Source organism: Hibiscus syriacus, unplaced genomic scaffold (genome assembly GCF_006381635.1).
Source record: "Hibiscus syriacus cultivar Baekdansim isolate YM2019G1 unplaced genomic scaffold, ASM638163v2 tig00003507_pilon, whole genome shotgun sequence".
Classification (NCBI taxonomy): domain Eukaryota; kingdom Viridiplantae; phylum Streptophyta; class Magnoliopsida; order Malvales; family Malvaceae; genus Hibiscus; species Hibiscus syriacus.
In genome coordinates this window covers 1,046,908-1,066,509 of record NW_024061975.1, presented here as the reverse complement: position 1 = coordinate 1,066,509, position 19,602 = coordinate 1,046,908, and the positions used below count along the sequence as shown (strand labels likewise).

The following is a 19,602-nucleotide window of genomic DNA, read 5'->3' as shown; positions in this document are numbered from 1 at the left end:
TAAAACATTTTTTAGCGACGATGCTGTTAACTGCAGCCATTAATTAAACCCCAAAACAAAAACAGAGTACTGTCCGTTAGCCAAATCCACGAATATTGCACTAACTGTAAATGTTTCGACCGTTATGCTCTCTCCACAAGGGGCGTACTTCTACCTACGTGTCTTCCTTCTCTTCCCTCCGTGTGTCCCCTCCCTCCTCCTCCTTCCCGCTTACCAATGGCTGTTTTCTCTAATATCTGTTTTTTTTTAAATTTAATTTATTTTTTTCCCATTGTTTTTCACAGTTGAGGGAAGTTCCTTCAGATGGTGAATTGGTGAGAGTAAAAGGTTTTGTTCTAACAGAGAAAACTTCATTGTTGAGAGATGTCGTGGGAATGCTTGGATGGTGGGATGAGATTGATAAATCCGAGGAATGGCAGAGATTCATTTTCTATTTATTGTCTGCTTTCTATGCTCTTATTTCAATTGTTGCGCTGGTAATTTGATGCATTTTTCGTGTCTTTCAATGGGATTTGAATGTGAAAATATGAATGCTATTTATCTCGAAAAAGGGTTACTTTATTATGCATGCATGTGATGTTTTTTTTGTAAAGCTTGAATCTTTTTTGTTATGAATTTATATAAATTTCGATACGTTAAAGATTTCTGGGTATGAATTTTGATATGTCTATGTATTCACAATGTGTTCGATAATATGCTGCTGAGATTCATGTAAATCCCAGCGCTGCTCCCAGCAACTTGTGCTGTTATCTGATATTGCCCAAAATCATGAAGCATACGATGCAAGATTATGCTTTCTAATGGCATTAATGATTCGATTTTCAGGTACAATTATGCTGTATTCAACTGCGAGTGCCGGAGTACGGGTGGACGACACAAAAGGTTTTCCACTTGATGAACTTTGTTGTAAATGGATGTAAGAGTTGTGCATTACATCTTCCATAGTTCTTCAACGAGCTGTTCTATAACTTGGCTAACAAAATTATTGTATGGCGTTCTAACAGTGAGGGCTGCTCTTTTCTGTTTCTACAAGACCGTGTTTCTCATTAAACCCATGGTATGTGTCGTTGTTTAGAGTAGCAGTCGATGCTCCGGATTTTAATTGTTACTTGTAGTGAATGAGCATCTGATAGCAGGGTCATGCGATCTTTAGAGTTCCATGACAATGGCTTCCATATAATGTCTAAGCCTTCTTTGTTTTCGGTATTCGGAAATGAGTAGCGTATTTGATTATCCCTGGCAATAGTTGTTGTATTATCGATATAATCTTAGTTCAGCTTTACTGCTTTAATTATAACATCCATCCATGTACAGGCACTCGAAATGGTGCTTTTGGATTTCCTAATCTTGTATTTTTTTTTCAACATATATGTTGCTTGTTCTTTTCTGGGCAGAGATATATTACCAGGTAGACAACTATCCTTTGCTACATTGTTGTTTAGCATAATTTAAGCAATATGCGGAATCGATTCTCATGGATTGTTCTTTGTTTTTTTCTCTTAGGCAAGAAGTCTTCCAATTAATAAACTTAGGCCTGCATACTATAGCGTAAACGGATTCATATACTTCGCTCAGGTAAAAGTAATAATGTAATTACGCATCATCTAGACGGGTGGTTTTTCAGATTTTACAATGCATCTAAAGATGCCTATCTAAAGACTGGTGGTTAAGTAAAAGCCCGATTGCAATCGAATATGCTATAATCTTCATTTCAAGTAAGTTTTTCTTCTTTAAATCTGCTTTGAATTTGCATTTTCAATGCCATGATGTAGTTTGAGTAACCATTTGTACAAAGTTAACGAATGAATAGATTCTGAAGAAGCATATGGACTTATTTTGGGTGAGTTGAAAAGTTGATGCATTGGGGAATTTCTTGGCATTAGTTATTTCGCTTTGTGCTGCATCCGAACTCATTCTATACGGTGGGAGGTAAGAGTCGATAACAAGCCTCTGACAGAATTTAGTTTCTGTTCCTTCTCTATTCACTTTTCAGTTCTTTACATTCTTAGATTGTTCTACATGTTGATACGCTTCCCTATCGAATCCAGAGGTGGTCAGAAAAAGCTGTTTGAGGTTTGTTAACTTGTAATTGTAAGGACTTCCGATACTCTTTAAACTGTTTATCCATCATTCGACGTGGTTTTCGACCTTTTTTCCATGGCAGGTTGGCTTCGTAACAGGGATATGTTGTGCTTGTTTCGTGCTAAGATGCCTCATGGTGAGCCATGTTGGATCAAAAATAAAATTGTAAATACTACATGAACTTCTTTATGCATAACAAGAGATCATTTCTATCGGTTTCGCTTCACAGGTCTTGGTCTCGTCCTTTGACGAGGATGCCGATGTCGATGTTCTACACCATCCCCTCCTAAACCTTATCTACTACATGGTACATTTGATTTCTGGAGTGTGCTAATCATTCATTACGCTATGCAGTAAGATCGAACTTCAGTCATGTTCCACCGGTTTGTTTAAGACGCAATATAGTTCAATGCATAATGAATATCGATCAGACATGATTGTTCCCTAGAGGTTTTGTGTGATGATAACTAAAGCTGATGTTCTTTGACAAACACTTCAGTTTAATAGATATTGACGGCATTTGTGTTGCTTCTTTTTTGACAGTTGATTGAGATTCTTCCGTCAGCTTTGGTGTTGTTTATACTTCGGAAATTACCTCCGAAGCGAGTTTCCGATCAGTACCATCCCATCAAATGAAGAGTTGCATGCATTTTGTACCCAGAAACAGGAGAGATTAAAATGGTGAGGAAAATGTGAGCTGAGTGGGAGCTCTTGAGCCAATGTTCTGATTTCCTCGATGCTAAAGGACTCGATATGCACATTCAATCTCAAGACTCTTGTTTTGTTCTTGAGCAGAAATCTGCTTCATTAATGAGCACGAAAAAGAAGAACCAGTTCATTTCATTAACTTTTTGTTACTGTAAACTCAGAAGTGGCATGGAGAATTAACATGCATTTTGTTTTCTCATGTGATGAAAATGCAGCTCCATTGGTTTCATTAGCGTTAGAACATTAGAAAAGAGAGATTTAAACAGAAAATAAGCACACAAAGGGGATCAATATGTTCATAATTACACTCTAAAATATCACTCGCAATCCCTTCCTCTCAACAGATTTTACAACTAAATCTTCCCAGGAATCAATAAATAATACACTCTAACCCTTGAGTTAACCAATTCATGGGATTAAAAACCACTATTTTAACCTGAAAAAGTAAAACAGAATTTCCATGTTACCTACAAACAAACCAAGTAATGTACGTTAGATGCTATATTCACAGACAACCCGAGTTAAATCCCTTCATATTGCTGGCAACGAAGCTGCTGTACCAGTTTACAGGTTGGATATGTCGGGGCAAGTTTTGAAGGGACCTTAATCAAATGCAATAGACATGAAAGTTTCATCATCCAAAAGAGAATCGATATCGATGAGGTCTTCATCGCCGTCTCTTTCACCATCACCGACTTCTTCTGTACTGCTCAGTACCATATTGCAAGTCTGTAGAAATATATACCGAAATGGTCAGTGTTTTGGTAAAATATTGAGATAAAAAGAATGTCGAATGTGGATTTGTTGAGTAATAAACACATTTTTCACAATTAAAACTACGGTATACAATCTCAAGAATTTACAATAGGTCTTATGAGACCTTCAATGATCTTAATAATCAAAGGAAAGGCTCAGACCAAGCTAATGATTGGCCAAGTAATAGTTAGAAAGGTCTCAGAATAATCAAAGATGACCTTAGCCAGATTATAGTAGGCCTTGGCTAGTTAACATCCAGATGAAGCAACAGAGAATGACAGAAATAAATCAAGGTCAAGGTGCGGAGACAAAATCTCGGACAGATCGACTCGTCATGGGTAACTAACTAACATCATTGAAGCCTGCTGAATTGTAAACTTTACTAAAGTAGAAATCTATGTAAAAGAAAACAACAATTACCTGGTTTTCACGAATCCCTTGAACCAATGTAAGCAGCCTTCGATATTGGTCTCGTCCTTCAGGATTCTGAGCCATGGACTTTACCCTAGTAAGTGCCTTCTGCAGCCTTTCCTCGGTTTGTTTTCTTCCCTCCTTGAGAAAATCATAATCATCCTCTTTCGAGGGCATGCACTGTGGGTCAGGTTCCTTCGTAATTGCATCCCTTCGAAATCCTCGCAAGCCACTCCCTTTACGTCTCCACCGTAAAATAACTTTCTCCAGAATTCCCACGGACCATATGATTGTTCTATAGTGTTTCCTCACCTGGTGTCCTCTAATATGGGCCTTCGGACCTTAGCCAGATTATAGTAGCCTTGGCTAGTTAACATCCAGATGAAGCAACAGCGAATGACAGAAATAACAAGGTCAAGGTGCGGAGACAAATCTCGACAGATCGACTCGTCATGGGTAACTAACTAACATCATTGAAGCCTGCTGAATTGTAAACTTTACTAAAGTAGAAATCTATGTAAAAGAAACAACAATTACCTGTTTTCCACGAATCCCTTGAACCAATGTAAGCAGCCTTCGATATTGGTCTCGTCCTTCAGGATTCTGAGCCATGGACTTTACCCTAGTAAGTGCCTTCTGCAGCCTTTCCTCGGTTTGTTTTCTTCCCTCCTTGAGAAAATCATAATCATCCTCTTTCGAGGGCATGCACTGTGGGTCAGGTTCCTTCGTAATTGCATCCCTTCGAAATCCTCGCAAGCCACTCCCTTTACGTCTCCACCGTAAAATAACTTTCTCCAGAATTCCCACGGACCATATGATTGTTCTATAGTGTTTCCTCACCTGGTGTCCTCTAATATGGGCCTTCGCACCATAAAATTTAAAATCATTATTCAAATTCAAGATTTTAAAGTTTAGAGGCAAATAATATATCAACAAATCCTTAAACCAACAATTTTACACTTCTTCATAAGATGATGAATTCACTTTTCCAATTTTTCATAAATACACAAAATATAAATCACTCAAAAAATGTACACAACATGTAGTAAACATTCATACAATTAAAAGATGGTAAAAGTCACGACATAGCAGTCAGCAAAAATGAAATGGTCAAACCCCCTAAATATGAGATACTCAAATCCCTTTTATGTTATTATCTCTAAAATAAGTGTAAAATCATAATCATAAAAAGACTGCCTATGTAACACCTTGTATATCAAAATATTGTCGCTTAAGATTTCCAAACACAGGATAGCACATGATTCACCATAAAACAAACACATACAATTAGATTATGAAATAACCCTTTTCCAAAGAAAAAATCTCAGAGAAGAGAAAGGACAAGATAAACCAAGAAACTAAGCCAACAGCAAAGACAAAAGCAGCAATGAACCTGGATTTTGACAATTCTTTGCCGGATCATTAAGAATTCTCTTCTTTTCTTCCAACCACGGTACTTTTTCTGAATTTGTGTTGCAGCAGCATGGGCGACACGATCAATTTGCAATGGCCTGCGTGCTTTAGCAGTTAGAAGTGAAATTGCATGCTCATCTGACATGCCATCACCAAACTCACTCAACTGTTTCTGCTGGAAGGATTGCATCCTGAACATTTGATGTATACGATGGGCAGCTTGTGTAGCATTGCATACAGCAGCAATTGAGTCCTTCAGCGATAGGTCTTGTACATCACTATCATATACTGGAGTTGCCACTCGCTCTGAAACTATTTGTTCAGCTTCTTTTTTATCATTCATTGCAAGAGAAGAAAGGAAATCAGTCAAAGAAGATTCTGCAAGGAAACCCGAAATTCCTTTGTGTCCATTGCCAGAAGCCAAGTCTGCAGGAGTTCTGCCCAAATGAAATTCTGGAGTAGGGTCTGTAAGAAATCCAGGTGCTGCTCCCAGGGACACTAGACTAGCAACTGTTTGCTCTCTGAATTTTGTAAACAAAGATTCAGACGCATAACAAAAGTATACAAGTTTTCTTCTAACAGAGCATTTACTTTATAAAAAGACAGGAAAAAAATGCATTCATTTACACCTAGGATGTTTCCAAATGATTTTATAACCACGATACATACTTAAATTACTGTCAGTTCGGTGAGAATTTTTCAGATTATAATTGACTCTAGGTCTATAAAACATAAACAAGTTCAGAGGTCCTTGCCTGCCACAGAAAGCAGCCCAGTGAAGCGCAGTCCATCCATTTGCATCACGGAAATTTATATTAACTCCAGCAGTAACAGTAGGCTTCATTGCCCAATCATAACCAAGTGCAGCAGCTAAGTGTAGTACACCTTGACCCTTCTCATCTAATACATTTGGTCCTTTACCATCTTCCATTATTTTGTGAAGAAGCCATGAGTACAACTTCTCTTTCATCAATTTCTGAAGGAGGCACTCCTGTTCTTCATGTTGAGACAAATCCTTTTCAGAGGGATCAACAATCTGGTGGCATTCATCTTCCTCTTTCATTGATATAATTTTAGTAATCAAATCTCGCTTCTCCCCAACACTTTCAGAGTGATGATTAGTACAACTGAAAGATTGCAAAGAAAGTAACCTCTGAAATCGCATCAGCATTTCTCTTGAGGCAACATCATAGATATCTGAAATATTTATGTCTTTAGTGAATCCTGCACGGTAGTCGAATTCTCGGACTTCGCTACAAGCTAACCTGTTGGAACATGTAACATAAAAAGGGACTTGCCCAACACTGTGAGGCGGAGCATGGCAGGAAAGAACACCATCTGCGATAACCACAGCTGGAACCTCCACTTCCCCAAACATACATGACCAGTTGTATTTTTCTGTTTCCTCTCGACTCCTCAAATATGTCCCAATAATAAACACCTGTTTCATTATGCAAAAAATAAGGGGGGAAAACCATTTTTTACTAAGTTGGGCATCTATCAAATAAGAATGGACATCACAAAATTCTAGAAAACCAAATGCTAATTATATATTTGAAGGAGGGAGGAGTGGCTGAAGGACATATACCGATACTTCATAGCAGGGACTATCATGGGCTTATGTGATATATATATACATATATGTGCTTGTGTAACAATTAAATCTAAGCAAAGAGAGAAAACATTAGCAGATGAAGCCACAGAGAACTTTAAGCAGTTAGCATGCTAGGGTTATGCATGCCTCAAAGTACCAGCCAAAAGTAACACGAAGAATAAAGTTGAAGAATGCACAAGTAACAAAAACAGGACAATTTATCAACTTTTAAATAAGCAGGTGAGGAAAAGGCCAAGAGAATAAGCAAGTGGTTAACTAAAATCTTCATTATGCTAGTTGCTGCAGAAACTTAACTTTTAAAATTTAACAAAAGCTTTAATACCTCAGTTTCTAAGTCTATGTATGCCCACTTTGGAGAAAAATCAACAATGCTGAAGAGTTGGTCGTGGGAAAGAGAAGGGCTCAAAGAGGCATCATCAGAAACATCTCCACACTCAACAGCACTCCAGGCAATACCAGGTGAGGATTGCATCAGCAAATCATCTACTTCTTCAAGTTCTCTAGTAACCCATCGTGAAAAACTGTCAACTTTCTTCAAGCCTTCTTCTCCATCAAGTAATGATTTTTTCAGAGACAAATCATAGTTGACATTTCCATCCAAACGCATATCGTTCTCAGAATATGTTCTCATGAAAGAATTAGGATCTGCATTGCTACTCTGTATTTGATGATTTTTATGCGGATGTTGATCATTTAAGTCATCAGGGCTGGAGAAATCCTCAAGAGCATTTGGCAAATGAAAAACAGGAGCATTCTGCTCAAATAACTTAGTATCATATGGCAAATCAAAATTTGATGATGGATTCATGGGCCATTTGGGCAACTCTAAGGCATTGTCAGCCAAAGGAATCTGAAAGATGTACTTGAATTAGAAAATCAATATATCATGAATTCAACAAAAGATCCAATAAGTCTAAACATCAAAAGTACAGACGAAAACAAAATATACGAAGAGAAGTTTGGTTAAAAATTGGATATTTTGTGACTGTATGCTCTATTACTTCTAATCAATCCTTTAGGCATTACGCATCAGTTAAAAAATCAAAAGCCGGCATTTTTCTATAACCATCTAAATTTCGTTCAGCTCTGACACTTTCAATGCTGTATGCTCAATAAAGGAAAGTGAAAAAGAATAACAATTTCTAGCAATAAAAAAAACTATATAAACATTTAGCGCTGAAAAAATGATACCAAGAAACCATTAACGTTAGTATTAAGCATTTAGCTTCAGACAATTTCTACATAATATGATAGATAATATACAGAAGAAAAAAATATTACAAATAGTTGGTGTAAAAACCAGTTTTTAAGGTACAATCTAAAACTTATGAACATGACGTGGAAACTAATGATTTATACCTAAGATACAAAATGAAACTACCAAGAATACCTGCCAATGTGGTTGTGTTGGCAAAGGATTTCCAAACTCCCCTCCAGCACTCTCAACAGTTAATAGCTTGCCTTTCATCATCGTTTCTTGTTGCAGGATAGTGCTAATAGCATCAGGTTGACTAGAATTCGGTGAAGCATTAAAAGATGCATCGGTATATACTGGCATATATTGCTCCAAGTCCTGTTCCCAAGATGAATCAAGTGTTTTTTGAGATCCGGTCATACAAGAGCCATAATTAATATCCCCAGGTCTATCTCCATGAAGATGTGAAACTTCATTTGTTCCAGGAATTGATACTTGGCCTTCATAATCATATTCTAAGAGTTTCAAGTTCCCATCACGCTCAAATGCAAAATCATGCAGAAATTTGATGCATAAAGCAATTAATAGAAACGAGTCAACATAAAAACAAAGTTATGAAACAACAATGCTTACCTTGAAAGGGATGTGGAGAAAAATGATTCAGAAAGCTGGGATCCAACTTGTTCGTCACAGTAGCATTTCCTATTTGGGGTGATGTATGGAATCTAGAACTTGCTTGGTGACTATCCTCTGCATGGTACCTCGTATAAGTGGAATTGAAATTTGTATGCATATTGCATAATGAGAGAGGAAAGATGGAAACTTAATAACATTATACTATATTGACATAAGGATGTGAATAGGACAGAGCACAGGGGAAAAAAATACCAGAATCAGCATCTTCACATAAGGATGTTAAACTGGTTATTGAGCTTGCTGAATTTGCATTTGCAGAAGGTTCTTTTGTATGAGTAACAGAATTGCTAGAAGTCAAAAGACTGCTTGTTTGCGAGTTTGATACATCACTGGTCTCTCTTATGCCTCCAATTGTTCTACTACCCTGAAGGAAAAGAAACCAACAAGGTCAAATCCGAAGAAAGGAAAAGTTTAACGTGTGGAAACATTTGACTGCTCAAAGGAGGTAAAACAGTAGTCTAGTCAAAATAAAATTGTCATCAGAAATAAAAGAAGTGAGTAGTTACCTTAACCTCCAAGTAGTGCACAAAAACTATATGCATCAAATCCCTACAATAGTAACAAAACCATTCAAACCAAAATTAACAACGCCTAGGGACATGAAATTGCATTTGGAATTCCAAATACCACTCTCCCCCAAAAAGAATTAAATAAATAAATTACATATACAAATCAGACCGCAATGAAGTCATTGCCCTAGGGGGGTTCCAAACATCACAGAAGTCACAGAATAATTGCATTATTTGCTAATAAATTATTGAATGTAAATTACTCTAGCCTAAAAACGCTGATAAAGCAATTTAAATATCGACTTCCTCAATTGATGTACAAGTCAATGCAAACAAAGATGATGCAACAACGACTGTGACAGATTCTAAAGAAAAATGAATCATACTCTATTGCACTCCACAAATTCCCACATTAAAAACCAGCAGAGACTTCTAAGAAAACATGCATGTATTACATGGAAAACGAGGCTCATGCATAAACAAATTATTGACCACGGTTAACTTGATATTACTTTATGCCCACATTGCTGGTACTCATAGAAGTAACTTTTTCTATGCATTGTGGCACTAGACAAAGTTGCAAAGTAAAATATGTGCAATTAATTGGAATAAAGAAATCTAAACGCCGCCACACTCCGACCCCCATTCGCCGCCGTTTTTCTCAGTTAAGATCGTTTGCTCTCGGGGATTCCAGATCTGGGCTTAGATTTGCGATAAGGTCATTCAGTCGGCGCAAATCTAAACGTTGTTCACTACTGTTGCCGCCGCCTACGGTCGTCCGTTTGCGACACCGTCTTATAACCGAGCTCAACGTAGAATCGCAACCTTAACCCCTCTATCCTAGTCCAAGATTCCTTGCTGTTTTCCGTGAATCTACCTTGAACAGCTTCGACGAGACCGGAACCCGTCACTGTTCCATAGTAGTTTTGTGCCGATTAAAATGTTCGGTGGCATCATCATCCCAACTAGTTCATAGCGTCTAAAACCCAACTGGTAGGTTGTTCCGACGTCTCTGTTTTCTTAGACGTTGCCGTGGGTGTTCGAGATTCTATGATTTTTGCTCTCGGTCTGTCCCATTTCGTTCAAGGGGTGTTGTACAGCGTATTGTTTCTGCAGCACGTTGTTTGAATTCCTGTTTAATATTTGTGCAATTCTCACAATGTTCCGATCTCCTTCGGTAGCCATTGGACCGTCTCGGATCCGAGGTATGTTGTTCATGTGGATTTTCAACGCCTACTCACCTTTGGGTTTAGCCAAACGAGAGGCAAGACTAAGGTTAAAGGCTCCGTCCGAGACCTTTGCTTCAAGGTCGGCAGCTACAAACCGATTACATTTTCTACAGTCTCGGCAGAGTAACAAAATTTGTGTGGACTGTAAAAAAAAATCCACAGTGGGCTTCGGTAACATACGGTGTTTTCATGTGCTCAGAGTGTTCTTGCAAACACCAAGGCTTAGGTGTTCGTATCTCGTTCGTTCAATCTGTCAACATGATTCGTGGTCAAATATCCAGATCAAGAAAATGGAATCGGGTAGCAATGACAAGCTCAACACTTTTTTGGCATAATATGGTATTCCTAAAGAAACTGATATTGTGTCCAAGTATAATTCTACTGCTGCGAGTATTTACCGTGATCGTATGCAAGCTCTCACTGAGTGCCGTGTATGGAAGAACCCAACTGTTGTGAAGGAAACTGTCAATGGTGGTTTGGAGGTAATCAGAAGCAATCGGCAAGTGCTTCTACATCCGAAATTATCAAGGTAGTAGAATGGGAGGTGCTAAGGTGAAGTCGAGGTCGAGTGAGGACAAGTATACGAGATCCCGATTGGATGTTCCGTCGGCGACAAAGGAGACTTTTTTGGCCAACAAAAAGGCGGATGATAAAATTAGGCCTGAAGGTTTGCTTCCTTCACAACGAAGGAATTATGGGATCGGGAAGCTATCTTTAGTAGACGCATCAACAGCTCAACCTGCCGAAGATGTTGTCCATGATAGAACCAAGGAGTTCATAAAAAAGGGGTGTTGTGGTAACAAGTCTGGTGAAGGAGCAAGAATTGGGAGAATCGAATTTAATAATTGGTGGAAGAAAGGCCATACAAATGTTAGTAATGGGTACAGAAGTGGATGCTTCACGTTATTCATTGAAAACCTACCAGAGAATATCCATTGGAAGAGACTTGGATCTTTATTTTACACTCACAGTCATGTAATTGATGCCTTCATTCCTAACAAAAGAAATTCGAAAGGGTTCGTTTTGGGTTCATTCGCTTTGCAACAATTGAAGAAGCAAGGAAAGCGATATCAAAGATGAATGGTGCTCATATCTACGACAACAAAATTAGAGTCTCTTTGGCTAAATATAATCATCGACAGTCATATTGGAAAAAGTCCTCGACAGTTGTTCAACGTAAGTCTGGGAGGGAAGTTGTTTCGAAGAATAAACACTATGAAGTTGAGGGTGTTGTGGACGAAGATAAACTTTGCGTGTTGAGTAACTGTCTTGTAAGGTGGTGCAAAACTTTATCAAAATCGGTAATCTTGCTAACCAAATGCAAGCCAAAGGACTCGTTGGTTTCACGTTAATAAGAGCTGCTGGAAATGTAGTTCTAATGATTTTTGAAGACTCCGCTTCGTTGAGTAGTGTGCAGAATGATAAATTAGAAACTCTTGCAGAATGATTTTCCAGAGTTGAAGCTTGGTCAGAGAGTCTGGTGGTCGAATGCCGTCGCGTGTGGTTAGTTTGCGAAGGAGTTCCTTTTCACGCTTGGAATTATGATACTTTCAAAAACATTGCAGCTAAGTGGGGAAAATTATTAGCAATCGACGACATCTATGAGTTTCCATCGTCTTTTGATCGGGCAAAAATTCAAATACTCACAAATGCTCAAGAGAGAATTGATGAGTTGTTGGAATTGAAGGTCGGTGCTAATTTCTTCAAAATCATGGTGCATGAAATTGACCCTTCCTTCAAACCAAATTCTTGGGCCCCTGAAGATTGCGATATTTCATTAGAACTTGTTCCTTCAATTGGATCGTAACTGTTCTGGAGCTCTATTCAGAGGCCTTTCTTTTAGTTTTAATGGTTGCAAGTGTTGGTTTTCGGTTCTGTTATGTTCTTTTGCGTTGTTTTTCTTCCTTCTGATTGAGGTGTAATTTAGAAATCAATTTATTGTCTTTGGGCCTTTTGGTTGACGATTGGAGATTTTTATGTGATATGGGTTTTTGTAATGGTTTATATTCCCGTATAAGGGTATTCGGTGTTTTCACATGTACTAGGTGTTCTATTTAATAAATTATGAGGCACTCTTTTCTTCCTTCCAATGTTCTTCGACATACTTCTTAGTATGTAGAAGAATACGAAGGGAGTTTTTAATGAGACCTCCAACTTTTATCAAAAAAAAAAAAGAAAACATAAAAGTATAGGAACATGATAACATCACCACATGTCTATGACTAACCACAAAAATATATAATATATATACATATGATTAACCCATACGGTTCAAGCATCCAATAGCTGCGCCTTTGAAAGTTTTCATTCCCTTCCCCATGGGCATAATAGCAATGCAACATATCACGCTCCCAACCTAAAATAGTTTTAAAGAAGTTTTTCTTAGGCAAAATTTCCAATCGATGAGTATAGTCACTAAATAAAGGCGTCATGAATTGATAAAATTATATAACAAGAACAAGAAAACTTCATCCTTCTATTGCAGCATTACTTACCTTCAGCTTCTCATGAGCTTCCTTCACAGTCTTTCCATCTTTTTTCTTCCTCCAACTATGCCCATCCTTCCTAAAGTATCTTAACACCTTTCGATCAAAAAGAAAGAGAGAACCACCTGCAAAGTTTAAATTCATGTCAATCTATTTGACTGTTTAACCCTAAATCAACCATAATATCATAATAATAACAATATATCACAATGATAATAATATTCATATTGCATGTTTTCTTAAAGCATTTTTGTTCAGCTTTAATGATCAAACAAAACAAAATTTTAGGAATGTAAAGTACAAGAAAGCAAAAAATTAAAAATTAAATAATAAAAAATAGAATACTCAATACAACATCAATATACTTCTGAAATGATTATTCCTGTATGCTTTTATCAAAGCACTTAGTAATCATAATATAATTATGTTTATTCACAATAAAAATAAATTGTCATGAAATTTTGTCCCAACCATGAAATGCTTTTCAATGTTCATACTTGGAGGTCTGTTAGGAGGCTCTGATGTAATTTGGAACTTCTGATAATTTTGAAGAATTTCACAAATTTCAGCAGGTCTTAACCACCTATGCTGAGCTTCTAGTAAAATCTGTTCAATATCTACAAATCAGGAAACAAAATATAATTAGAAAAAGATATATTAGCACAAGCAACATATGATATGGAGAAATAGAAGCTTCATTCATAGTAAGAGTTCACGCTTGTCCAAGGGATATAGGGACCTATTTTAGCAAAAAGCTTCATTCATATTATCATTAAATAACACTCTTGACCTATATTCCACTTTCAAAAACTTAAGAAAATCTAGTAATGAATGATATTATAACTCAAATCATGCACATATTTATTTGAAATACCAAAACATAAATCACTCTGTTAAATTTTGTTTGGAGCATTCACAGTGCCTTAAAGAGAGTAAAAACTGCAAATTGTCCATAATGCAAAAGCTTCTGTCAGCAAAACCTAGGATGCAAGCGTAACTTCCTGCGTTTATAGCAGATAAACAAAGCATGAATTGCACTACCAAAGCACAGATGAGTAGCGTATTTGATAGTGTCTTAAGTGTTTTCCCCTCAAAGCTTTCTAAAGTTATACAAAGTGTTCTCACTTCAAAACTAAAGTTATTATGAAAATAAATTTTACTCCTCAATGCAAGCAAGGAAAGCCCAAACCATCATAAATTCTATAATTGAACAGTCAAACCCTAAATCCAAATTTATCCAGATAACAATAAGTTCCTCAACGCTAACAGTTTATCAATCCCTCCCACCCAGCCTCAGTAACTGAATTCAGTTACACTCTAAACTTCACTCCATTTTCCTCAATAATTGAACTAAGTTATAACTCAAAACCTAACTCCAACTTCCTCAAGGGAAAGCCCCGTAAAGTATCCACTAAGACAAACACAATTCAATCACGGATCAATTTAGAACTAAGTAGTAATGAAAATAGCGAAACTATGCGCAAAGTTGAGATTAAAAACGCGTTGAAATAGTATGCAAATCTGAAGAAATATTATAAATATATAATTAAAAAAATTAGGTGAAAGATACTGGAAGACAACCAACCTAATTGGGGAGCCAAACTGTAGGAAAATTAATTATAAGACATATTTTGTACCCATAGCAACATTATAGTCAAATTAAATTTAAAAAAAACTCTATTATGTAATATCAAGTTAATTGTTTATTAAAACATAATTGATGAAAAAAGAGAAGACTTAAAGATTTATTGAACAATATTGAAAAAAAATACATAGAAACAATATTGGGAGGTAAGTGAGTATTGCTTAGTAAGTTTTTTATTAAATAAAATATATTATTTTCATTAAAATAATTTTAAAAGGTATCATAATTGAGCCACAGGCTTGAGCTATTATTTGTAATAAGTTAAAAAACCTAATACTCCTCCGTCTAACTAAATGTGTATCTTTTGATTTTTAAAATTATCTTATTTAAAGTGTTTTATTAGAAAAGTTAACAAGTAACAACACTTATATTTTTTAACTATAACACAGTGAAAAATTTTCAAATTGAAACCCTAAAATTTGGGAATTTCTAACCTAAATTCCTAATTTGAAAGCGGAGACCAAAGTGTACTTTGGTAAAGTTGAAGTCATATTTTCAAAATACTAGGAAATATGATGGCTTACCTTGAAATTATACCAATTTTATTTGAAACCTAACTCTCCCTTCCCTGATATAACTCTGCCCAACTTTCTTTTATTTTAGTAAAACCCTAGCAGCAAACATTTAACCTCGCTTCATTGCCGCCGTCTTACTCCCCTGTCGTCGTTCACGTCGGTTTCTTGCAAAGGTAAGGTTATTAATCGGTATTTTAGTTTTTTTCCTTCGCCCCGTCGCTCGTTGTTGTTGTTGAACAACACCGGTTGCAAAACCCGCGAGCTTTAGCTCACTCTCGTCGCCATAGAGCCCTCGAGACGACCGTGAGTTACAGTGAAAGGGTCGAACGCTCATCGGGGAAGACTCAAATAACCTGGGTCGCAGCTGAACGGCGTCGTTTGGCTGTGGAGAGCCTCTGTTGCTTGTTGTCTTTCTCTGTCGCAGTCACTGTCGGCCATTTAAGGCCACGATAAGGTTAGCCATATCACTATCGACCCATGGGTACCACTGTCGGTGCACCCTTGACACCGACAACCCCTATTTCTGTTCTGACAGAATCAAGAAGTTAAATCAAACCACTGTCGGGTTTCGATTGAATCAGAAATATTTTTTAATCGTCTTTAACTATTATTTAGTGATCTAAAATCTCAAAATCGGAGACTTATTTGGTCATTGAAAATTTTACAGAGGAAGTCGAGCCGAGAATCGAGTTACCACCTTTGTCACCGTTACCCTCGAACTACGAACCAAACCGTGTAGCTCGTGTCGATCGTGAGTTGTAATTGATGAGTTTAATCCATTAATCTTGTAATTTATTTAGAATAAGTTATTTATTTAAATTATTTGTTGTAGGTACTGATTTAGACCGACCTCCAGCTCAAGTTGACTGGAAAACGTGATTATCGTCGTTAGTTTGGTCGAGGTGTGTTTCTGTTCAGTGCTTAACATAAAGTTGTGCAGAGTTGGTTGTTGACATGAAAATTGAATTATGAATTTGATTGCTTTGTGATATTGGTTGAATTTAATGGCATTTGAATTTTCCATGTGATAATGTTAGTATGTTGAATTCATATTATATGCTATGCATTCGAAAATTATGTAACATCTTTGCATTTGGATCGGATTAGAATTTATGTATGTATCTCATATTACCTTGTCATACTGAGTTTGGATTGATAGGGGAAGTTCAGTGTTTTCACCTGACGGGGTGAAATTTATTTCGGATTCAGTGGCCTTTGCCTTTGTGGTAGACTCCATTTCTAATGGTGTAAGTAGTTAGAATGGTTTTAGGGAACCTACTTTCCGGATGGTGTAAGGTGATTGGGTGAATACTCATTGCATACCTTATCAGACTGTGTATATTTTATTGAATCAGATTGTATGATGACTTGTGTTATATTAATTGTGACTGATGCTCTAACACCCATTTCCCGTATACATTTCCGTACACAAGTCACAAGTGTCACATGACTTTTAAAAATATTTTCTTATTTGTAAACCCATAAAATTTTGTTTTGAAAATAAAACAATACATTTTAATATAAAACAAAACATTTGTTATAACATATTACAAAAATTATAACTTTAATACATTCTAGAGCATTTTCTAAAATTCAAATACATGTCATCTAATTATCAAAAGGAGACATAAATGTCCTACAGTTACTGATGAGTCAACCTTGGATTGATGATCTCTGTTGCACTATTTACTTTATTAGTCTTTGCTATTTCCTACATGTGAAATCAACACATGCTAAGTATTTACTTAGTGAGGCATAATAATATAAATGAATTGTAATTCATACACAAGTATATCATGACTATCAAAATACGAAATAAACTGTATACTTCATAAGAACCATTTAAAACCATCTCAGTTAAATCAAGTTTCTTTCATATAGTCATCGAAACTATTCTTAGTATGCCCAGCATACCTATCTATCCGTATTTTTTCAATTATCTTTTATTTTGACCAATGTATGTAAACTGAGAATGCAAGGTACATGTATTGCACCGAAGTGTCAAAATGGCAATCCACCTCATTATGATTACCATGAGTGGTACCTTTTATGCCGAAAATGCACCGTTATGCATTAAGCAAAATCGACCGATAACTTTCATACATGAAGTATTTCGAAATGGTAATTCACCTAATTATGAATACCATGGGTGGCACTTTTTATGTCGAAAATGCACCGTTATGCATTAAACAAAATCGATCGATATTACATACACAAAGTATGTCAAAATGCACCTATGACTCTCAATGCACATACAATGGGCTTTTAAGTCAAATCCACATATTTAAAAATTATTTTTGCAACATTTACAACCATTAAACAACATCAACATCCATCAATTCATTTTAGAGCAGTTCATACTCTAAAACTTATTCATAATAACATTCCCATACACATTATGAAAATATATCAAAATACTGTAAAACATACATTTAACAAAACTTTCGAGGTTAACTCATCGCAAGTCTTCCTCATCTCATATAAGTACAATAAATGCACTAACATGATATGTCTCACTAGTATGCATTAAGGATGTCCAGCTATTCGATAACTTTATTTTGCCCTTTTTCTTGCTTGACTCTAGAGCTTGGTTACGATCTATACAAGCATCTATTATTACACATACCATACAAATGTTAGTATACTTTCTAACATTTATTCTTTTGATAATACTTAAAAAGTCCTATTATTTTCAATTTCTATTAAAATTCATCCATCTTAAAATTCCAGGCTCAACAGTATCGATACCCCTACTATGATATCGATACTTCTATACTATGGTATCGATACTCCTTTCAGTACTAATACCATTTTTACATTATGAAATCCATAGTATCGATGCATTCTTCTTAGTATCGATACTCACAACATTATTGATACTACTTGCATTAGTATTGATATTGTTTATCGAATTTCCTCTAATTTAAACTTTTAGTATCGGTACTGGTTCATACTCTAAAACTTATTCATAACAACATTCCCATACACATTATGAAAATATATCAAAATACTGTAAAACATACATTTAACAAAACTTTCGAGGTTAACTCATCGCAAGTCTTCCTCATCTCATATAAGTACAATAAATGCACTAACATGATATGCCTCACTAGTATGCATTAAGGATGTCCAGCTATTCGATTACTTTATTTTGCCTTTTTTCCTGCTTGACTCTGGAGCTTGGTTACGATCTAAACAAGTATCCATTATTACACATACCATACAAATGTTAGTATACTTTCTAACATTTATTCTTTTGATAATACTTAAAAAGTACTATTATTTTCAATTTCTATTAAAATTCATCCATCTTAAAATTCCAGGCTCAACAGTATCGATACCCCTACTATGATATCGATACTTCTATACTATGGTATCGATACTCATTTCAGTATTAATACCATTTTTACATTCTGAAATCCATAGTATCGATGCATTCTTCTTAGTATCGATACTCACAACATTATTGATACTACTTGCATTAGTATTGATATTGTTCATCGAATTTCCTCTAATTTAAACTTATAGTATCGATACTGTTCTTTCAGTACCTGTAACATCCTCTAGACCGGGTTAGTGACTAAATTGTAAAACTTTATAATTTGGTGACTAAAGTAGAATAATTGAATAGTATTGCATTTTGGTATAGGATTAAATTGAAAGGAAGATGGAATTGATGGAAAGAATGGTCATTGCAAGGAAAATAATTAAATTTGGTTATATATATATATGGAGGCCATGTTTATGCGAGGAAGCAAATATCCAAGCTTCCAGACAACTCTTCTCCTCCTTTCTTCTTTGTGCGTGTGAGCCAAGATAAAGGTAAGAATTCTTATTAGTTGATTATTAGTTAAGATTTAAGTTTGGTTTTGATCATTAAATGCTAATTAAGCTTAGGGAAAGCTTAATTTATCTTAAAGCAACAAGATGAAGGGTGTAGAAAGAATTAAAGGTTAGGAGTTTTTGAATGAAATTTTGAAATAAAGTTCATAATGAGAATTGGAAGTTGAATTTGACTTGTCACCAACTTGAATTTTATGTGGAGGATTGAATTTTGAAGTTTAAGAGATATTGAATGGGTATAAATTAGTTTAAGTATGTGTATGCAAGTTAGGAATATTAAAGAAGGTGAAAGATGAAGAGTTGAGATGAAAAGAGAGTGAATTTCTTGTTTAAAATGGAATTTTTGAGTTGTGTGCATCGATGCACTCTCAAATAAATGAACATCGAATGCAATTAGTGCATCAATACATGAGGAGTGTATCGATGCACCCCTTAAGATTAAAACATTGAAGGTGATTTGTGTACCGATGCACATGTAGTGCATCGATGCACACATTAA

At 35.9% G+C, this 19,602-nt stretch overlaps 3 protein-coding genes across 3 annotated transcripts; 2 read left to right on the top strand and 1 right to left on the bottom strand.

Moving 5' to 3' along the window:
• Positions 1–30: 30 nt before the first annotated feature.
• Positions 31–1,307, top strand: LOC120178813 (tobamovirus multiplication protein 1-like). The gene is made up of 3 exons (XM_039184601.1): positions 31–476; positions 826–916; positions 1,005–1,307. Exons 1-3 carry the CDS (start codon positions 375–377, stop codon positions 1,073–1,075), a joined length of 264 nt encoding a protein of 87 aa, XP_039040532.1. The 5' UTR covers positions 31–374; the 3' UTR covers positions 1,076–1,307.
• On the top strand, positions 1,141–3,026 carry LOC120178250 (tobamovirus multiplication protein 1-like). The gene is made up of 9 exons (XM_039184167.1): positions 1,141–1,203; positions 1,315–1,349; positions 1,645–1,715; positions 1,884–1,929; positions 2,010–2,073; positions 2,165–2,218; positions 2,312–2,389; positions 2,626–2,740; positions 2,875–3,026. The coding sequence occupies exons 1-8, from the start codon at positions 1,141–1,143 to the stop codon at positions 2,716–2,718; spliced, it is 504 nt and encodes a 167-aa protein (XP_039040098.1). The 3' UTR covers positions 2,719–2,740; positions 2,875–3,026.
• A 329-nt stretch (positions 3,027–3,355) lies between these two features.
• On the bottom strand, positions 3,356–14,707 carry LOC120178240 (calmodulin-binding transcription activator 2-like; the record flags this gene model as incomplete). Its single annotated transcript, XM_039184161.1, has 13 exons — positions 3,356–3,519; positions 3,967–4,290; positions 5,351–5,891; positions 6,126–6,811; positions 7,308–7,835; positions 8,376–8,680; positions 8,814–8,930; positions 9,069–9,240; positions 9,383–9,425; positions 12,883–12,962; positions 13,101–13,225; positions 13,598–13,717; positions 14,686–14,707. Coding segments are annotated over 13 exons (3,189 nt in total), but the record flags the coding sequence as incomplete, so codon positions are not given.
• Between the last annotated feature and the right edge of the window lie 4,895 nt (positions 14,708–19,602).

What these genes read in the sequence shown, in the direction of transcription:
- LOC120178813 (XM_039184601.1), top strand. Translation starts at nt 375, where the DNA reads ATGCTTGGATGGTGGGATGAGATTGATAAATCCGAGGAATGGCAGAGA. An exon ending in TTATTTCAATTGTTGCGCTG is followed by an intron (nt 477 to 825) that starts GTAATTTGATGC and finishes TTCGATTTTCAG; the next exon opens with GTACAATTATGCTGTATTCA. An exon ending in GAACTTTGTTGTAAATGGAT is followed by an intron (nt 917 to 1,004) that starts GTAAGAGTTGTG and finishes GCGTTCTAACAG; the next exon opens with TGAGGGCTGCTCTTTTCTGT.
- LOC120178250 (XM_039184167.1), top strand. Translation starts at nt 1,141, where the DNA reads ATGCGATCTTTAGAGTTCCATGACAATGGCTTCCATATAATGTCTAAG. An exon ending in CTAAGCCTTCTTTGTTTTCG is followed by an intron (nt 1,204 to 1,314) that starts GTATTCGGAAAT and finishes ATCCATGTACAG; the next exon opens with GCACTCGAAATGGTGCTTTT. An exon ending in GTCAGAAAAAGCTGTTTGAG is followed by an intron (nt 2,074 to 2,164) that starts GTTTGTTAACTT and finishes TTTCCATGGCAG; the next exon opens with GTTGGCTTCGTAACAGGGAT.